The 20334-nt window shown below is 53.1% G+C and overlaps 2 protein-coding genes across 2 annotated transcripts; one reads left to right on the top strand and one right to left on the bottom strand.

Annotated features, from left to right (window-relative positions):
• The first annotated feature begins 900 nt into the window (after positions 1-900).
• DYN1 (dynein heavy chain) lies at positions 901-14682 on the top strand. Its single transcript, XM_062943545.1, has 2 exons — positions 901-13978; positions 14037-14682. The coding sequence occupies exons 1-2, from the start codon at positions 1319-1321 to the stop codon at positions 14484-14486; spliced, it is 13110 nt and encodes a 4369-aa protein (XP_062806680.1). The 5' UTR covers positions 901-1318; the 3' UTR covers positions 14487-14682.
• A 1457-nt stretch (positions 14683-16139) lies between these two features.
• On the bottom strand, positions 16140-18963 carry QC764_123100 (uncharacterized protein). The gene is made up of 3 exons (XM_062943544.1): positions 18028-18963; positions 17678-17967; positions 16140-17262 (listed from the first exon to the last, which is right to left on the bottom strand). The coding sequence occupies exons 1-3, from the start codon at positions 18161-18163 to the stop codon at positions 16753-16755; spliced, it is 936 nt and encodes a 311-aa protein (XP_062806679.1). The 5' UTR covers positions 18164-18963; the 3' UTR covers positions 16140-16752.
• Positions 18964-20334: the final 1371 nt, after the last annotated feature.

Genomic DNA, 20334 nt, shown 5'->3' with positions numbered 1-20334 from the left:
TTTCACGAACAAAGCATGAGGCGTCCAGGTGTGGAGTTGAAATGGGATTGATGAGGGATGAGATGGGATGGACGGATGGATCCATATTCCGGCCTGTGTGCTGGGATTTACGTATGAGGGCATTTATTATGGTGACTTAATTTTCAGCTGGCGCATAGTTGTTATGGGGATCTCGAAGTGGGAGGGGAAAGAATGGTGTTTTCGGTTCTCGGGATAAAACGACATTTTTTTGACACTTGAGGATGTGCTGCTTCTCTGTGACACTTGATATGTGTGTACCTCCAGACGTCACACCACCTTCACAAAGGGGGTGTAAATAGCAACCGGATACCTACCCCTAAGTGGGAGTGTCTCCCTTGTGTGTTGATTCCCATGTAAAACCGTTCGGGCTTCTCTGGTGATGGGAGCCATCTGACGGTAAAGCTGCAGATCAAATACTTTTGCAAGAGACTCGATTTCATAAGTAGATGGGTAGATGTACATGTACCGAGAATACAGTGCTGGCAAGTAGGTGACACTTTGATGTGGACATGAAGCTGTGTTTGTAGTAGATTTCTACTTGTGTTGCGGGGAGGGGATCTGTCTCGGTATATGGTTTGCTTATATGAATCTGAAGCGTTCTTCTCTCGCATTTCATTCTAATTCCAGTGATACATGCCACAAAGCTGTATGCACTTTCAATGCCGAACGACAGCTGCCAGGCCTTGTCGGCGGCGGGACAGTTGCGTGGGTGTTGCTTCTGCAGCGCGCAGCATGAGGGGTTGGCCAATCAGATCGCAAGCCACCGCATAGGGATCCAGGGCCCCTGACACATGCCCCCATGCTCAATCCGCGACAGGGATTCGGGGAAGTCGCGTCAAACGGGCAATCATTGGGTCGAGTTGTGGATGAGGAAACACCAGGCCCTGGAGCGAGCTTCCCTTTCAGAGATGCTCCATTCTCGACGACTTCCTCCTTGCCACAACATCATCTTCTCTGACAGAGGAGGCTCGCGATAATAATCATCCATCACCCGCAACCTGAGATACCCCATCACGGCCTTCGCTCTTTTTTCCCGCCTTCTCTTCTCGGTTTGTGCATTTTGTTTGCACCAAGATTACTTTTTTTTGTTGCAGGAAGCCACACCGATCACATCCAGTCACGATTGCTTCGTTTACGCTTGTAATTTGTCTCCCCGCCCCGAACTGAAAGACGTCCGAGAAAACGAACGATGAGATCGGCTTTTTCATAAGTCAACAAATCCAATACTACCTCCAACCCAACTCCCGCTCTTTGCTTCGCGAACGAAAAGAGGGGAAATCAAAATTACCACACAAACATGGAAGCGGCAACGCCTCCCCCGGCCACGAGCCCAGGCCCCTCGAACGGCATCGGCGGTACGCCCTTTGCCTCTGTCGATGTAGCTCGGGTCATCGATCATATTGCTGTACTGTTGCAAGCTACGCTCGGCGCAACTCGACTGGAGCTTGAATCCCCCGGCAGTTTGCTATCTGGAACCCGGTATCAGGATACTTGGCAACGATGCTCTCGATGGGCCTTGGACACACAAGTCGCCCTTACCATTCAAAAGGACATTGTCGAGTTGGAGCCTATCGAGGAGGACCTCATCGAGGAAGATGTTAGTGTCATTTCTGAAGGTCAGAACATCGATTTGGTGAAAGAGGCACGAAAATCCAGGATTAACAGCGGTGCAGATGGACCTACGCATGTCTACAGTCTTACGTCTGATATGTCCTCGTCTGCAACCTCGACCACCGTCGGTTTTCTTGTGATCCTGAAGCGTGCACAGCCTCTGGACGCATCCATCCCCTTGACCTCCCAGATCCAGATGCTCAACCTTCCCGGTCCGGCCTACACGGCGGTGAACGCTGGTGACCAGGGCTCCATCACTTCCCCGTACGAGGTTCTTCAACTTTATCTTCATAACGGTCTGGCGCCATATTTTGATGCGAGCACCAAGAGCCGGCAGCAGGCGGCCAGCACTGGAAGAGGCCGCGCAGATGCAGACGCAAAGACTGGCATTCCTGTCACCAAGAAGCGCTGGACCGAGCTCGAGCTCAGCTTGTCCCATCTGCAGCAAAATGTTGAGATCCCCGAGGTTTCTCTGCCCTTCCACCCTGTTGTGCAGGCCGCACTCGACCAGGCAAGAGAAAAGCAGACGAAACCTACTATTGATCTGATTCCTGCGCAATTCCTGACAGACAGCGGTTTTCTCAACAATCTCCAGGCCACGGTAAACAGCTGGATCAAGTCGATCCAGGTTATCACTAAGATGACGAGGGACCCGAACACAGGCCCGGCTAACCAGGAGATCAACTTTTGGCTTTCCATGGAATCAGCATTGGAAGGCATCGAAAGCCAGCTTAGGAGCGAAGGTGTCACGCTTACCCTTGAGGTTCTCAAGCATGCGAAACGTTTCCAGGCTACAGTCAGTTTTACCGCAGACACTGGTCTGAAAGAGGCGATGGAAAAGGTGCAAAAATACAATCAGCTCATGCGGGACTTTCCCCTTGATGAACTGCTCTCTGCTACCACCCTCCAGAAAGTGGAAGATTCGGTTGGCCAAATTTTTGCTCACTTGAACAAGAAGCTTAGGATCTGTCCCTACCCAATTCATCGCGCCCTTCCGCTTGTCGGGGCTATCTCGGCCGATTTGGACGAGGCTCTCCACCGCCTGTTGCCAGGCCTGGAGCTTGTCAAGCTCGACTACCAGGAGTTCAGCCGGGTTATCAAGCAGGCCGATTCCATCTTCAGAGTCTGGGATGACAGCATCAAGGAATTCACCAACGTGGCTCGTGATGTTACACGTCGTCGAAACGAGAGGTTTATTCCCATCAAGATCAACCCTAGGCACGGCGACCTGCAGGCTCGTCTTAAATATGTAGCCACGTTCCGTGCCAACCACGAGCAGCTGCAGCGGACTATCGTCAATGTTCTTGGGCCCAAGACCGATGTGAATGGTGTCTCAGAGGGTGCCAACGGCACGGTCGTGGTGGAGGAGATTGGTGACGTTGACGCCGTTGAGGAGGTGAAGCAAGCCTGGGAGGGCTTGAAAGACGTCGACTTGCTTGATGTCACTCCTGAGGGCACGGCCAAGTGGGCTCGCGCCGAGAACACGTACAATGAGCGAACGTCCCGCGTCGAAAACTCCATCATCGCCCGTCTTCGCGACCGGTTGGCGACTGCGAAGAATGCCAACGAGATGTTCCGTGTCTTTTCCAAGTTCAACGCCCTTTTTGTGCGCCCCAAGATTCGCGGTGCTATCGCCGAGTATCAGACCCAGCTTATCGACAACGTCAAACAGGCCATCACCGCCTTGCACGAGCGGTTCAAGCAGCAGTATGGTCACTCAGAGGCACACGCCATGGCCCAGCTTCACGATCTTCCTCCTGTTTCCGGAGCCATCATTTGGGCTCGGCAGATTGAGCGGCAGCTTGACACATACATGAAGAAGGTGGAGGATGTTCTCGGTGCTGATTGGGCTATGCATGCCGAGGGTCAAAGACTCCAAGCCGAAGGTGATTTGTTCCGCAAGAAGCTCGATACTCGGCCTATCTTCGAGGCCTGGTTGCATGATGTGCAGCGGAAGCAGATCACGATCTCGGGTCTCTTGTTCAACATTAACAGGATCCGCTCCGCCGGAAATGTGCTGGAGCTCGCAGTCAATTTCGACGCTCAAGTCATCGCCCTCTTCAAGGAGACTAGGAACTTGGTCTGGCTCAGCTTCCCAGTTCCCCACTCAGTCAACAATGTCGCAAAGGAGGCCAAGCGAGTGTATCCCTATGCTGTCAGTCTCATGGAAAGCGTTAGGACGTTTGCGCAGACCAACCGCCAGATCAATGACATGTCTGAGGTTTCGGTGCTGCTCAGCGGTTACCGCGAAGGGGTGTATCTCTTGATCGCCAAGGGAATCTCTCTGAGGTGGGAATCGTTTGTCAATACGTACGAAGTGCATTTTAAGAACCACGCGCAGAGTGCCATTGACAGCAATTACACCAAGAACGGAGAGAGCAAGCATGTCAAGTTTGTCAAGGATTTCGCCCTAGCAGTATCCCTCCTCCAGACCAAGACCCTTCAGCTGGCCAACATTCATGGATCGGTGGAAAAAGCGCTTGCGGAACTGGAGAAGTGCCCTTATGAAGTCAAGGAATTTGAGGGCCGGCTGACTGCCATTCAGACAGCCGTTGATACACTCAACTTGGAGCAGTATGTTAACCTTGGCTTCTGGGTGGATCGCATGAACAAGCAAATCAAGGCCATCCTTCTCGCCCGTCTTCAGCATGCTGTTCAGGCTTGGATTGAGGCCTTTGAGGACGAGTACTTGGATGACAGGAGTGATCGGAAGAGAACACTCGAGACTGTCAACGCCCCCAAGACTGATGTTCCTGTCATCAAGAAGCTCATTCACGAGATCACCATGCGGAACCAAGTCATCTATCTGGACCCGCCTCTTGAGTTTGCTAGAGCAAGCTGGTTTTCCCAGTTGCAAGAGTGGATCGGTGTCATTTGCAACCTGAAGAAGATCAAGGCCACCCGGTACCAGATGACCATCAGCACGACGGTAGAGGACGAAGCGCGCTTTGACGACCTGCCTAGTGAGTGCACGGATGCTCTCTTGCGTGTGCAGACGTCAGTCGAGAAAAAGATTCGTGAGATTGGCGCCTATGTCGACAAATGGCTGCAATTCCAGTCTTTGTGGGATCTCCAGTCGGAGCATGTGTATGATGTTCTCGGCGACCAACTGTCGAGATGGCTTCAGCTTCTCCAAGAAATCAGAAAGACGCGCCAGACCTTTGACACCACCGAGGTCAGCCGTTCCTTTGGCCATATCACCATCGACTATGACCAAGTTCAGACGAAGGTCAATGCGAAGTACGACCAATGGCAGCATGACATTCTCATGAAGTTTGCCAGCCGGCTCGGCACTCGCATGCGCGAGGTTCACGCCGAGATTGAGAAGGCTCGTAAGGACCTCGAGGGCCAGGCTATGGCGGCCAACTCCACGGCCGAGGCTGTGCAGTTCATCACCATTGTCCAAACCTGCAAGCGCCAGGTGAAGCTCTGGGCGCCTGAGGTGGAGACCTTCAGGCAGGGAGAGTCAACCCTCGTGCGCCAGCGCTATCAGTTCCCTAATGACTGGCTGCATGCTGAGCAAGTGGATGGCATGTGGGATATGCTCAATGAGTTGCTCGCCCGCAAGTCCAAGATTGTGCAAGACCAGACCGACGCGCTCCGTGCCAAGATCATTGCCGAAGACAAGGTGGTTATCGACAAGATCAACGAGGTTGCCGTTCAGTGGAACGAAGAGAAGCCTGTCTCGGGTACCATTGCCCCCGATGTTGCTTCTGCTACCCTCAGCACCTTTGAAACTCGTATCACCAAGCTGCAGGATGACTCGGCCATGGTTGCGAAGGCCAAGGAGGCTCTCGACCTGCCCGCCACTCCTGACACGTCTCTCGGCGTGATTCTTGAAGAAGTTCAGGACTTCAAGTCTGTCTGGGCGTCACTCTCCACCATCTGGAAGAACCTTAATGAGCTGCGCGAGATTCTGTGGAACAGCGTCCAGCCAAGAAAGATCCGGTCCTCTATCGACAACTTGATCAAGATGACCAAGGATATGCCCAGCAGGATGCGCCAGTATGCCGCTTTCGAGCACATCCAGAACATCCTCCGTCAGTTCATGAAGGTCAACCCCATGCTGGCTGAGCTCAAGTCTGAAGCTGTTCGTGACAGACACTGGATCAAAATCTACAAGCAGATCAAGCCTGGCAAGCGGTACTCACCTGTCTCAATGACGCTGGGTGACGTGTGGGACCTCAACCTGGTGGCGACCGAGGTCATCGTCAAGGACATCATTATCCAGGCGCAGGGAGAAATGGCGCTGGAGGAGTTCTTGAAGCAAGTCCGCGAGACCTGGACTGGCTACGGACTCGAGCTCGTCAATTACCAGAACAAGTGCCGTCTCATCCGTGGCTGGGATGATTTGTTTGCTAAATGCAGTGAGAATCTCAATTCGCTGCAGGCCATGAGGCATTCACCTTATTACAAGGAGTTCGAGGAGGAGGCCACTGCTTGGGAGGACAAGCTGAACCGTGTGCACGTTTTGTTTGACGTCTGGATTGATGTGCAGCGCCAGTGGGTGTACCTCGAGGGTGTGTTCACCGGCAATGCCGATATCAAGCACCTGCTCCCCATCGAGTCTTCTCGCTTCCAGAACATCAACAGCGAGTTCTCGGCTGTGATGAAGAAGGTGTACAAGCAGCCCAATGTGTTGGATGTTCTCAACATTCCCAATGTGCAAAAGTCTCTCGAGCGTCTGGCTGAGCTGCTCAACAAGATTCAGAAGGCGCTTGGTGAGTACCTCGAGAAGGAGCGTGTCTCATTCCCGCGCTTTTACTTTGTCGGTGACGAAGACTTGCTGGAGATGATCGGTAATAGCAATGACACCATGCGCATTGCCAAGCACTTCAAGAAGATGTTTGCTGGTCTTAACGGTCTGACTATGGAGGAGGAAGGTGTTATCACTGGCTTCACATCAAAAGAAGGAGAGGTGGTTCGTCTCAAGAAGGAGATTAACCTTGTCAAGACGCCCAAGATCAATGATTGGTTGGCCTTGTTGGAGAATGGCATGAAGGCTACGCTTGCTGAGCTGTTGGCTGAGGCTGTCGAGGACTTCACTCCTATCTTCAACAACGGTGAGATCAACCGGGAGGCGCTCAACAAGTTCATGACGGCGTATCCCAGTCAGATTGTTGTGCTTGCCACTCAGGCTGTCTGGACTACTGCGGTTGAGCAGGCGCTTGCTGAGGGCGGCCAGAGTCTGCCAGCGCTCTTTGAGCGTGAGGTCCAAGTTCTTCGCCTGCTTGCTGATACGGTCCTGGGTGATCTGGAGGTGCTGCTGAGGAAGACATGCGAGCAGCTTATCACCGAGTGTGTTCACCAGCGGGATGTCATTGAGAGGTTAATCAAGGTCAACGCCAGCTCCAACACACACTACCTGTGGCTTCTTCAGATGCGGTATGTGTACACACCTGAGGGAGACTTCTTACAGCGTCTGCACATCAAGATGGCCAACGCCAAGCTCAACTACGGCTTTGAGTATCTTGGTGTTCCTGAGAGGCTTGTCCGCACTCCTCTCACGGATAGATGTTTCCTTACCCTCACCCAGGCTCTTTGCCAACGCTTGGGTGGCTCGCCTTATGGTCCTGCCGGTACGGGCAAGACAGAATCCGTCAAGGCTCTCGGTGTCCAGCTCGGTCGGTTCACTTTGGTGTTTTGCTGTGACGACACGTTTGATTTCCAGGCCATGGGTCGCATCTTCCTTGGTATCTGCCAGGTCGGCGCTTGGGGTTGTTTCGATGAGTTCAACCGTCTGGAGGAGAGGATTTTGTCTGCCGTCTCTCAGCAGATTCAGAATATCCAGCTTGGTCTGAAGCAAGGTGCTGAAGACGACAAGGCTCAGATTGAACTCGTTGGTCGCCAGCTGAAGGTGAACGCCAACACGGGTATCTTTATCACCATGAACCCTGGCTATGCTGGTCGTTCCAACTTGCCAGACAACTTGAAGAAGCTGTTCAGGAGTGTTGCCATGTCCAAGCCAGACAAGGAGCTCATTGCCGAGGTCATGTTGTACTCGCAGGGTTTCAGCCAGGCCAAGCAGCTGTCGAAGCACACTGTTCCATTTTTCGATCAGTGCTCGCAGAAGCTGTCCAAGCAAGCTCATTACGACTTTGGTCTTCGTGCGCTCAAGAGTGTGCTTGTCAGTTCTGGCGGGCTGAAGCGTGCTCGCTTGACGCAGGAGGGAGAGCTAGGCTCGGAGGAGGTCGTTGAGCCTGAAATTCTTGTGCAAAGTATCCGGGAGACCATTGCGCCCAAGCTAATCAAATCGGATGTGGAGATTATGATGGGCATTGAGGAGACTTGCTTCCCTGGAGTCAAATATGTTCCTGCCAGCCTGGAGAAGCTTCGGGGGGCGATTCAGCGGTTGGCTGCGGAGAGGCAGCTGGTTGTCAACGATACTTGGATGACCAAGGTGCTGCAGCTGTACCAGATCCAGGGCATTCACCACGGTGTCATGATGGTCGGTAGTGCTGGTTCGGGCAAGTCTTCTGCTTGGAGGCTGCTCTTGGATGCGTTACAGCAGGTTGAGAATGTGGAGGGTGTGTCCCATGTCATCGACAGCAAGGTCATGTCCAAGGAAGCGCTGTACGGAAACCTCGATTCGACTACCAGAGAGTGGACCGATGGTCTGTTCACGAGTATCCTGCGCAAGATTGTCGACAACCTGCGTGGTGAGGACACAAAGCGTCACTGGATTGTGTTCGATGGCGATGTCGATCCCGAGTGGGTTGAAAACTTGAACAGCGTGCTCGACGACAACAAGCTTCTCACGCTGCCCAACGGTGAGCGTCTCAACCTGCCACCCAATGTCCGCATCATGTTTGAGGTGGAGAATCTCAAGTATGCCACCCTCGCCACTGTCAGCCGCTGCGGTATGGTCTGGTTCAGTGAGGATACGGTCACCCCGAACATGCTGGTCACCAACTATATTGAGACGCTGCGGTCTGTTGCGTTCGAGGATCTGGATGAGGATGCTGTCGCTACTGGGCAGAGCTCGGCCAAATCTCTTGCTGTTCAGGCTCAGGCAGCCGACTTGCTACAGGCCTATCTCACGACTGATAACTTCATCAATGAAGCGCTACAGCAAGCTGAGGGCTTCAATCACATCATGGAGTTCACCATTGCTCGTGTCCTTAACACCATGTTCTCTCTGCTGAACAAGGCTGTTCGCGATATCATCGAGTACAACAGCCAGCATGTCGACTTCCCTCTGGAGCCTGAGCAGGTTGAGAATTACATCTCCAAGAAGCTTTTGCTGGCACTCGTCTGGGCTTTGACGGGTGATTGCCCATTGAATGACCGCAAGCAGTTTGGTGACAAGGTTGCTGGTCTGGCCAGCTTCGGCTCCCCTCCTCTGGACAACACAAACTCGCTCATCGACTTTGACGTGTCGTTGCCCAAGGCTGAATGGACACCTTGGCAGAACCAGGTACCTACCATCGAAGTCAACACTCACTCGGTCACGCAGACGGATGTTGTCATTCCCACGCTGGACACTGTTCGCCATGAGGATGTTCTCTACTCGTGGCTTGCTGAGCATAAGCCTCTGTTGCTGTGCGGTCCTCCTGGTTCCGGTAAAACAATGACGCTGTTCAGCGCCCTCCGCAAGCTTCCCAACATGGAAGTCGTCGGCCTCAACTTTTCTAGCGCGACGACGCCTGACTTGCTGATCAAGACGTTTGAGCAATATTGCGAGTACAAGAAGACGCTTAACGGAGTCATGCTTTCGCCCACACAAATTGGCCGCTGGCTTGTCATCTTCTGCGACGAAATCAACTTGCCCGCCCCCGACAAGTACGGTACTCAACGTGCAATTTCTTTCCTCCGTCAGCTCGTCGAACACAACGGCTTCTGGAGGACTTCGGACAAGTCCTGGGTCACCCTTGACCGCATCCAGTTCGTCGGTGCTTGCAACCCGCCTACTGATGCTGGCCGTACCCCGATGGGTCCCCGTTTCCTGAGACATGCTCCCCTTATCATGGTTGATTACCCTGGCGAGGTCTCGCTCATGCAGATTTATGGCACCTTCAACTCGGCGGTTCTCAAGATCATTCCCTCGCTCCGTGGCTATGCCGAGCCGCTCACGCAGGCCATGGTTAAGCTGTATCTCGAGTCACAGCAGAGGTTCACACCCAAGATTCAGCCCCATTACGTCTACAGTCCTCGTGAACTCACCAGATGGGTGCGCGGTGTGTATGAGGCTATTCGGCCGCTGGAGACGTTGTCAGTGGAAGGTCTCATCCGAATTTGGGCCCATGAAGCGTTGCGCCTGTTCCAAGATCGTCTGGTTGCCGAAGAGGAGCGCAAATGGACCGATGATGCTGTCCGCAGAATCGCCATGGAGTATTTCCCCACCATTGATGAGCAAAAGGCGCTTGGTGGACCAATCCTGTTCTCCAATTGGCTCTCAAAGAACTATGTGCCTGTTGACCGCGAGCAGCTTCGCGACTTCGTCAAGGCCAGACTCAAGACCTTTTGCGAAGAAGAGGTCGATGTCCCGCTTATCCTGTTCAATGACGTCTTGGAGCACGTGCTGCGCATTGATCGTGTGTTCAGACAGCCGCAGGGACATCTTATTCTTATTGGTGTCAGCGGTAGTGGCAAGACTACGCTGTCTAGGTTCGTGGCTTGGATGAATGGCTTGAAGGTGTTCCAGATCAAGGTTCATGGCAAGTACTCGGCGGAAGACTTTGATGAGGATCTGAGGGAGGTGTTGAGGAGGTGCGGCTGCAAGGGGGAGAAGATGTGCTTCATTATGGACGAGTCGAATGTGCTGGATTCGGGTTTCCTGGAGAGGATGAATACTCTGTTGGCCAATGCTGAGGTGCCGGGTCTGTTTGAGGGTGATGATTTGGCTGCGTTGATGACGGCTTGCAAGGAGGGTGCTCAGCGACAGGGGTTGTTGTTGGATTCACAGGAGGAGCTGTACAAGTGGTTCACGGGGCAGATTGTCAAGAACTTGCACGTGGTGTTCACCATGAACCCGCCGGAGGATGGTTTGGGTTCCAAGGCTGCGACGTCGCCTGCGCTGTTCAACCGTTGCGTGCTCAACTGGTTCGGTGACTGGTCCGATCAGGCCTTGTTCCAGGTCGGTCATGAGCTCACGCACTCTGTGGACTTGGACAGGTCAAACTGGGCTGCTCCCGATACAATTCCTGTGGCGTACCGCAGTCTTAACCTGCCGCCGTCGCACAGAGAGGCGGTCGTCAACTCCATGGTGTATATTCACTACTCGTTGCAGCGGTTCAACAGCAAGCTCCTCAAGCAGCAGGGCAAGGTCACTTTCCTTACTCCGAGACATTTCCTGGACTTTGTGGCGCAGTATGTCAAGCTGTACAATGAGAAGAGAGAAGATTTGGAGGAGCAACAGAGGCATTTGAATGTTGGGTTGGAGAAGCTGAGAGATACGGTCGATAAGGTTCGGGATTTGAGGGTCAGTCTGGCGGAGAAGAAGGCCCAACTTGAGCAGAAGGATGCGGAGGCCAATGAGAAGCTGCAGAGGATGGTTGCCGATCAGCGTGAGGCTGAGCAGAGGAAGAATGCTTCGTTAGAGATTCAGGTTGCGCTTGGGAAGCAGGAGGCTGAGGTTGCTTCTCGCAAGAAGTTTGTGTTGGAGGATTTAGCCAAGGCCGAACCAGCTGTTGAGGCGGCCAAGGCTAGTGTCGGCAACATCAAGAAGCCCCAGCTTACCGAAGTCAGGTCCATGTCTGCGCCTCCACCTGGTGTCAGGCTGGCGCTCGATTCAGTCTGCACATTGATTGGTCACAAGGTCAACGATTGGAAGCAGATTCAGGCTGTTGTCCGTCGTGATGATTTCATCGCCAGCATCATCAACTTTGACAATGAGAGGCAGATGACCAAGGCGCTGAGGATGAAGATGCGGAACGAGTTCTTGGCCAATCCCGAGTTTACCTTTGAGAAGGTCAACCGTGCCTCCAAGGCTTGCGGTCCGCTTGTCCAGTGGGTTGAGGCGCAGGTGCAGTACGCCGAGATCTTGGACCGTGTTGGGCCGCTGAGAGAGGAAGTGCGGCAGCTCGAGGAACAGGCTCTCCAGACCAAGGCTGAGGCCAAGGCGGTCGAGCAGACGATTGAAAACCTCGAGGCTAGCATTGCCACTTACAAGGTTGAGTATGCGTCGTTGATCAGCGAGACGCAGGCTATCAAGTCGGAGATGTCAAGGGTGCAATTCAAGGTCGACCGCAGTGTCAAGCTGCTTGATAGCTTGTCGAGTGAGAGGACACGCTGGGAGGAGGGCAGCAAGTCGTTCGAGACGCAGATCAGCACACTGGTGGGCGATGTGTTGGTTGCTGCTGCTTTCTTGGCGTACAGCGGTCTCTATGACCAGGTGTTCAGAAAATCGATGATGGAGGATTGGCTGCACCAGCTGCATCTCAGTGGTATTCAATTCAAGCAGCATAATCCTGTCACGGAATACCTCTCGACGGCCGATGAGAGGCTCAGCTGGCAGGCCAACACGCTGCCTGTGGACGACCTGTGCACAGAAAACGCCATCATCTTGCAGCGCTTCAACCGGTACCCGCTCATCATCGACCCCTCGGGCCGTGTCACTGAGTTCTTGCAGCGCGAGTGCAAGGACCGCCGGCTTACCGTGACCAGCTTCTTGGATGATTCATTCACCAAGCAGCTCGAGAGTTCTCTCCGTTTCGGTAACCCGATCCTCATCCAGGATGCCGAACATCTCGACCCTGTGCTCAATCATGTGCTCAATAAGGAGTACCAAAAGACTGGTGGTCGTGTGCTGATCCAGCTTGGAAAGCAGCAGATCGATTTCTCGCCTGCGTTCAAGATTTACCTTTCCACGCGGGATCCTTCGGCCACCTTTGCTCCTGATATCTGCTCGCGGACGACGTTTGTCAACTTTACTGTCACTCAGAGCAGTTTGCAAACCCAGTCTTTGGCTGAGGTGCTCAAGTCTGAGCGTCCTGATGTTGATGAGCGTCGTTCCAACCTCATCAAGTTACAAGGAGAGTTCAAGGTTCATCTTCGACAGCTTGAGAAGCGTCTGCTGCAAGCGCTCAACGAATCTCGTGGCAATATACTGGATGATGACAATGTCATCGAGACACTCGAGACTCTCAAGACGGAGGCGGCCGAGATTTCAACCAAGATGAGCAACACCGAGGGTGTTATGGCCGAGGTGGAGGAGATTACGCTGCAGTACAACATCATTGCCAGATCTTGCAGTGCTGTCTTTGCTGTCCTCGAGCAGCTGCACTACATCAATCACTTCTATCAGTTCTCGCTGCAGTATTTCCTGGATATCTTCCACTCGGTCTTGCACGGCAACCCGCACTTGGAGGGAGAGCAGAATCATAACGTCAGGAGAGATATCATTGTCAAGGATCTCTTCGTGGCTGCCTTCAAGCGAACTGCTCTGGGTCTGTTGCAAAAGGACAGGATCACGCTTGCCATGCTGCTTGCTCAGGCATCGCCCTACAAAATGGACAAGGGCCTGTTGGATGTTATTCTTGATGAAAAGGTGGAGGGTAAGGACCTCTCGACTGACATTGGCGCCAAGGACGAGGTCTTTGCTCGGGCCAGGCGTATCACTGCTCTGAAGGACAAGATTGAGAATGTGCCTGAGGCGGACTGGGACAAGTTTCTTTCGGAGGAGCTTGCTGAGAACTTCGTGCCCAAGATCTGGGATGACAGTGTTGCTGAGACGGATCGCGCTCTCATATCGCTGCTCTTGGTCAAGCTTTTCCGTCTTGATCGGTTCGTCCCTACTGCCGAACGGTTTGTAACATTGGTGTTTGGCAATGATCTGTTTGACATTGTCGAGGATCTCAAGCAGACTGTCGATCAGGTTTCTGCTACTCGCCCCATTTCCCTTGTCTCTAGCCCTGGCTTTGACGCCTCTTACAAGGTTGACAGTCTGGTTGAGCGCATGCGTGTCCGCTGCACCAACATTGCCATGGGTTCCAACGAAGGTCTGGCCAGTGCGGACAAGGCTATCAGCAATGCTGCCCAGACCGGCTCTTGGGTCCTCATCAAGAACGTCCACTTGGCTCCTACTTGGCTTCAGTCACTTGAGAAGCGGATGGAGAGCCTGAACCCGAACCCAGAGTTTAGACTGTTCCTGTCTATGGAGTCTTCGCCAAAGATTCCTGTTAACCTGCTGAGAGCATCCCGAGTGTTGATGTACGAGCAGCCTGCTGGTGTGAGGGCCAATATGAAGGACTCGATGGGCTCGCTGAGCACAAGGAGCGTCAAGTCACCTGTGGAGAGAACGCGACTGTATCTGTTGCTGTCGTTCCTGCATGCTGTGGTGCAGGAGAGGCTCCGGTATGCCCCCAATCTGGGTTGGAAGGGGTTCTGGGAGTTCAACGATGCTGATGTAAGTCCCTCCGAACAACTTTTGCTGGAAATTGACAGGACACTAACATGGAAAATAGTACGAATGCTCCGCCTTTGTCATTGACACTTGGATCGACGTCGCCGCACAAAACCGCACCAACATTGCGCCGACCAACATTCCCTGGGACATGATCCGGTACTTGATCACAGAAACCTACGGAGGCAAGATTGACGACGAAGGGGACATGAACATGCTGCGGCAGATCGTGTCTACTTTCTTGACCCCGGCCGCGTTTGATATTGGTCACAAGCTTGTCGAGGGCACGCCCGAGACGGGGAGCGAGGAGCTGGTTGTTCCCAGCGGAACGTCCCTCCAGGAGTTTATGGGGTGGATCCAAAGGCTGCCTGAGAGAGAGCCGCCTACGTATTTGGGGTTGCCGGCGAATGCGGAGAAGTTGTTGCTTGTTGGGTTGGGGAGGAGCTTGATTGGGAATCTGAAGAAGGTGGTGGATTTGCTGGATGAGGGTGAGGTTTTGATGGAGGTTTAGGGGAGCCGAATGGTGAAATGGGGGTGGCTTAAAGGGGTGAGAACGATGTATGATAATTTGTTGGGTCAATATTGTGTACAAGTCAAGGTTGTTGTGAGGACGTGTTGGAGTGTGAATAGTGGTATAGCCGTTTGACAATATATCTTGTTTGTTTTGCTTGGGGAGAATAAATGTTTGGCGCACGGTGTTTTATGGAGTTGAATTGCTGTGAATGTCAAGTTTGGGTGTACGTTCTGCAAGGATCCCTCTGGTTCTGGGCTTCGAAGAGTCAGCAGCGAAACCGGCTTGTCCAAGGGAGACACTTGACAACATCCATCCACCAAAACCCTCTTGATAACAATTGTTCCATCATCCTTGCTAGAAAAAAACCGAGCCGTGATTGCACCTGCAAGTCCTCTACGTCATGTAACCCACCCCCAATCTCCCAACCGCAGGCAACTGGCAACAACCGGAAAAGTGATTGATAGAACTCCCATCCGCCTCGGCCGGTCATTTTCCCCCGGTTCATCTCCAAATCAAGCTTTGCAACTCATCGGTACCGGCAGAATGGAGCTGCGAGCACGGCAACGTCGGTGACAAAGGCCGAGTCCGCGATCGTTTGATGTTGAGGGTTGCTGTTGTATCTGTCCGCGTATCGCCCTCTTGGTTGTAGTCAGCATATCCACTACATCTACCCGGATACCTGAGGGTCCGGAGATATGACCAAGTTATTCTGCCACCTCTCAAGTTTGCGGATTCTGTTGGTCGTCTTTTTCTGCTGCAGAACTGTCAATCGTTATTTTGCGAGTGGGCTGGCGGTGTTTCAAATTGATGATGACATCACATCTCTCTTCATCCTCACCACCATCCTGGTAACCATCTCGACGGTCTTGACAAACGTGGAGGCTTTTGTTTGTTTGTCTCGATCTCAAGCATCAATCATTCGAATGCTATGCAAGGTACGGGACACAGTAACGATGAACCACCCCCCTCCTCCCCATCATGGAGGGCGACCACCAAACGGCATTGGGTGCAGTGCACGCCGTCAGGGGATCTTCAGGGGTAAAGGAAACCACAGCCTCAACCACCCATTGTTACACCCAGCAACCGGAAAATCCGGCTCCCATTTATTTGCCAGAGGAGAAAAATGATATTCAGGCACGACTTCCCTTTCCATCCCCACCCCTCCCTACCAAAGCTTGTTCCTGTCTGGATCGTCCCCAAATCTCACCCAATCCCATCGTTTGATGATGTGTTGGTTGGTTTCATGCATGTCCAAAAGGAAGATACGATTCTCGATCTTGCCAACCGGAACCAAAATCGTTGCGCTATTCACGCAGTCACCTGTAGTATGCCCGTAGCACCCACAGTCGTCATCATCATCATCATCATCATCATCATCCAACAGCTCCACTTTGTCAAAGAGGCAGTGTCATTGCTTTCAGAATCCGGGGGAAGAAAAAAATCAGGTACGGGCGGCACAGTTCGAATCTCACCGGTTTGGAGGCCGGAAATCACGACCTCAGAGTTACGAGCTTGGCCAATGATATTTGGATAGCTGTTTCTCATCTGCCTAACTGCGGCGCAGTCCACGCTGAATATTATCCCCGTGGAGAGTCCGAGGTTGAAGGATCTCAAAGACTGTTCAGCAATTGAGCAATATGAAAACATAAAAACTTTAGACATAAAATATGTGCTTGTGGTCTTCAGATCGTGGGTGACAGCAGCCTCGACAATGTCAATGTAAATATATACAAATACACCATCCGTTGACCAGCACTTGGCCAACTTCATGTGTTCACCCACCCTTTTGCCATGTCAGTCTTTTCCAGAATCGCTTCATGCCAGTCAGTCGATTCAGGCCCTAGCCATCCCCTATTAAATCCATCACCACAGCTGTCACCCAGAACGGAAAGAACCCCATTCAGACCGTGCCTTTTCTTTCCAGCCCAAAAAGAAAACCTATCTTTTCTTGACCGCACACATAACTTTATCTTGCCTCCCAACCCAACTCAAACAACCATCAGGCAAGCAGTAGCGATTGCAACGGAAGTGTCCCCCTTCCCTTATCTCCCAGTGTATCCACCCAGCCCGAAAACGCCATTGGTATCGTGGAATGCAAATGCAGTAATGAAAACGAAAACTCGTCGCGAAAAATGCCCCAGAGAAAAAAGATAGTCGGGATTCGTTCGTGTACGTCATGAAAACCCAGCCCAGCCCGCCGACCCCTAATTTTCCAACCCAGAAAATTGCAAAACGAAAAAATTGATCGAGAAAAACCCCCAGTCTAATAATCGGGGTCTGGATTGGTGGCTCTCAGCACTCGTGGCGCATCAAGTCGTCTGGAATAGTCGTGGTTGTCTTGTAGGGAGTTGACGCTGTCGCGGCTTCGGTTCGGATCGCGGACGTAGAACGGGTCGAGTCGCGGGTCAATGGGCATGAGCTGGCTTCGACGTTTGGCCTCCCATGTTAATGGCTGCTCCGTCACTTGAGGGGCTTTTGACCCCATAGAGCCCATGCCCGAAGCACTACCACCTCTCATGGGTGAGATAAATCCCTGCTGCTCTTCTTGTCTCCTCTTCTTCCACAAGAGCCAGACGAACAGTCCAAGAACCGACAAGCCGCCGATGATGCCTACGGCAATGCCGGCAACGGCTCCGGCCTGCAGGCCACTGCTAGAACTTGGCACCGTCCCGCCGGTAGCTTGGGGAAAGGCCGCCGTCACAGTTTTGACGACGCCTCCAACGGTTACCGTCTCCACTGCGCCGCCCGGTTCCGACGTGACGACTTGATCAGGCTATCGAAAAGTCAGCAATGTTCCATCTCAAATCAAAAAAATAAAATATCGCCAGCCATCGCAAACAAAATTAAAAACAATATATATATATTTATAAAAAAAACAGGGCATACAGGAGATGAAGCTGAAGAAGATACACTCGCCGAGGAGATCGACGGTGTCACGGTCACTGTGATGTGCAATGTGCTCTGCACAATCTCAGCCTCAGTGGTCACGATAGTCACAGGGACGGGTGCAGGGACATGGGCCTGGGTGGTATGGGAAAGTTAAAAACGGCCGTAACTCCAGGGCTCTCAAGCGCGGCCAAGAGATGGAACAACGACTCGTGGTGCTGAGGCAGACAAAAGAAAAACGGCTGCGGGAGGGCTTCGGCGGGCATTCTGTGTTGTGCGCTCGAAAACTGGGGAGTACTTACGGATGCTGTTTTGGACGGCTGTCGGGTGGTGGAAAATGGGGCTGGCGGCGCTGTTGCTGTAGGCTTGAACTGGGCAATCTCAAGATACCCATAAACAGGACCCTTTCCACCGCAAATATCGTCGGGATAGCCCGGGCATGGAAAACTGCAGTCCGAGATGTCGTTCTGATCGGCCTTGTTAGGGACGGTGCTTGAGCACCAGCACTTTTTCTCGAGCAAAATTGCGAAAGCAAAGTTCAGATCCGTGCAGTTTATTCTGCAACGACCCATGCTCTGGAAGTCGCTGACAACTATCAGGAGTCACAACGTCAGTATACTGAAGCCGTGTGCCAAGATGACTGACCACCTACATGGGTCAAACTTGAGACCAGTGTTGTATCTGGCACAATACTCCATTGGGATAGAGGGCGTTGCCTGAGAGCGGCTGGATAGCAGAGCAACGATGCCAAAGAAAGCCCAGACAAGGGCGGTTAGGGGCTGCCCCATGGTGGGCGAGGCTGTATGGTGTGGTATTGGTGTGTTGTGTCGGTGTTCGTTGACCCTAGGAAGAGCAGCTGGTGGATCTCTCGTTTGGTACACGGCGATGTATTTCGTTGTTAATCGAGTCGAAAATCCCACGCAACTGTTCCCAGTAGATCCTCACACACGAATTGGCTGGGATTGGGCCACGGCCATGCCAGGTTGGACAATTTTGTCAGGTTGGGTAGTGGTGAAAGAGATATTTGCTGACAGCGGGTTTCGGGGAAAGTTGGAGACACCTGAGCCCGATCAGACCGGCTGGAGATTGGAGACCTGATGGTTCGTACGAGAGACCTGAGCGAGAGAGCCGGAGATGGGATGAGTCCGTGAGTTAGAATTGAACACGGCGAAGCCGCGCGACGGACAGAACAGGACAGCGATGGTATTCCCGCGAGGGTGTTGAAGGAGGAAGGAAGAGGAGAAAAAGGTGGTGTGTGTGGCGGCGTGGGGAGCGTTTGCAGGTAAAAAAGAGAAAACCAGCCGGCCGAAGCACCAACAATGAGCAGGTGGGGACGGCGAGGAGAGGCGGGTGTTTGATGACAAGGATTGGGTGAGAAGGAGCCAGATCTGACCAGCGCTGTTGCCGATAAGTCAACTGATGGGCGAAGATGGCTCCGCTGTTGCTGGTTCAAGAGCACAAGTAATGAAATACTGGTACGGAGTGAGTACACGCTCAACGCTTCCCCAGTGTCAGCAGTTTCACCTGCTGCCTCTTTGTGTTTTTTTTTGGGTTGTTTTTTTTAAAGTATTTGATGGGACACAGCTTCACACGTTTCTTGGGGACGGGAGAGCTGGAGGAGGAGAGGGGCTGCATGAACACCTGGAAGGCACAGCGCTGCCGCAGGGAAGGGTTGACAGGGCAAGCAGCCCCGCTGAGTGGTGAGGCCAGCGGAGCTCGGGCTCACGGGAAACAGCAACAACTAGGAAATGGATAATGGGCCCATGGCGTCACTGCCCTCGCTTCTCTTCGTGATTCCCAGAGCTATCCACGCAGCCCCCCGGTAGCCAGTACTTGGGATTCTCTGGGTACGTTAGTGGTTCTGGGCGCTGAAATCCACTCGTGGCCAATGGCGGCACGCTGAAACCGCTGGAGCGGCCTGTAGTGCCGTGAGATGCGCAGGATGCCCGGTCCAACCTTAGCACTGGGTCGCTGGGCGGGGTAGCCGGTACCCATTCTTCAGCTCACTTGGGTCTTGGGCATCGTGGAAATCGAGCCGCGAAAGACGCCGCCCGTTCCTGAAGATCTTTCTCATCGGTGGCTTGCGGAATTCTCGTTATCCTTCGAACCAATACACGCCTCACCCGAGATTGTTCGCGACCTGTCCACACAACCCCTTATCAAGGGCTTCAGAGACAGCTCAACGCGGCAGCAACAGCAACGCTTTAAGTGGGTGGTTGGCATGCTCGGCGCATCTCGGGACCCCGTTCTCCTTGGACAAGGAGGACGTGACTGGCAGTGGGTGGAATGCAACGGAATACGGGACAGTGCGACTCCACCACCCTCGTCGAGATCTTCTGATACGCGCGACAATTTTTCCAGGCACGTTTCCTGATGGCTATCAATCTGTTAATAATTAGTGACAGGCTTAGCGCTACCAGGACCGCGATGGCCCTTGTAACGGTTGTGGACCACGATACGCCGTGGGTCGACAGCACACACACCACCATATGCCCTAGCACTAGGGCGTCGAGACGTCAGCCAAGGCTTATGAGATTCTCGAGTCGGGCATTTCGTGGAGGAGGAACACATTCATCGCGGTTGTGAGCTTCCATTCCCGTTCCGACTGTCCGTGATTGATATGGATGGGCTCCCAGCAGAGGAAGCCAGCAAGTGAGACAGGGCGGCAACCTGCATAACCCGAAACAGCTGCTGATGAAGGCGCAGACAGACGTGACAGCTATCTCCTTGCTCCCGACGGCCCCTATTTCCTACTACAAACCTCTGGCACCAGACCCGTGTTCAAGCGACTCGCACATTTCACCTTTTTGTTTGAGGCTTTCGTCGGCAGCAACGGCATCTCAAGCTCTCGGCGGAGGGCTCAAGCTCTCACACTTGCTGCAAGCACGAAGCACCCCCTAATGCAGTGCTCTGCACACGCACGACATGGATATCGGCCTTTGTGTGCACCTGTGGCCAG

The sequence above is a fragment of the Podospora pseudoanserina genome, chromosome 1 (assembly GCF_035222485.1).
Source record: "Podospora pseudoanserina strain CBS 124.78 chromosome 1, whole genome shotgun sequence".
NCBI lineage: Eukaryota > Fungi > Ascomycota > Sordariomycetes > Sordariales > Podosporaceae > Podospora > Podospora pseudoanserina.
The sequence above is the reverse complement of the archived record's forward strand: the minus strand, read 5'-3'. Positions and strand labels throughout refer to the sequence as shown.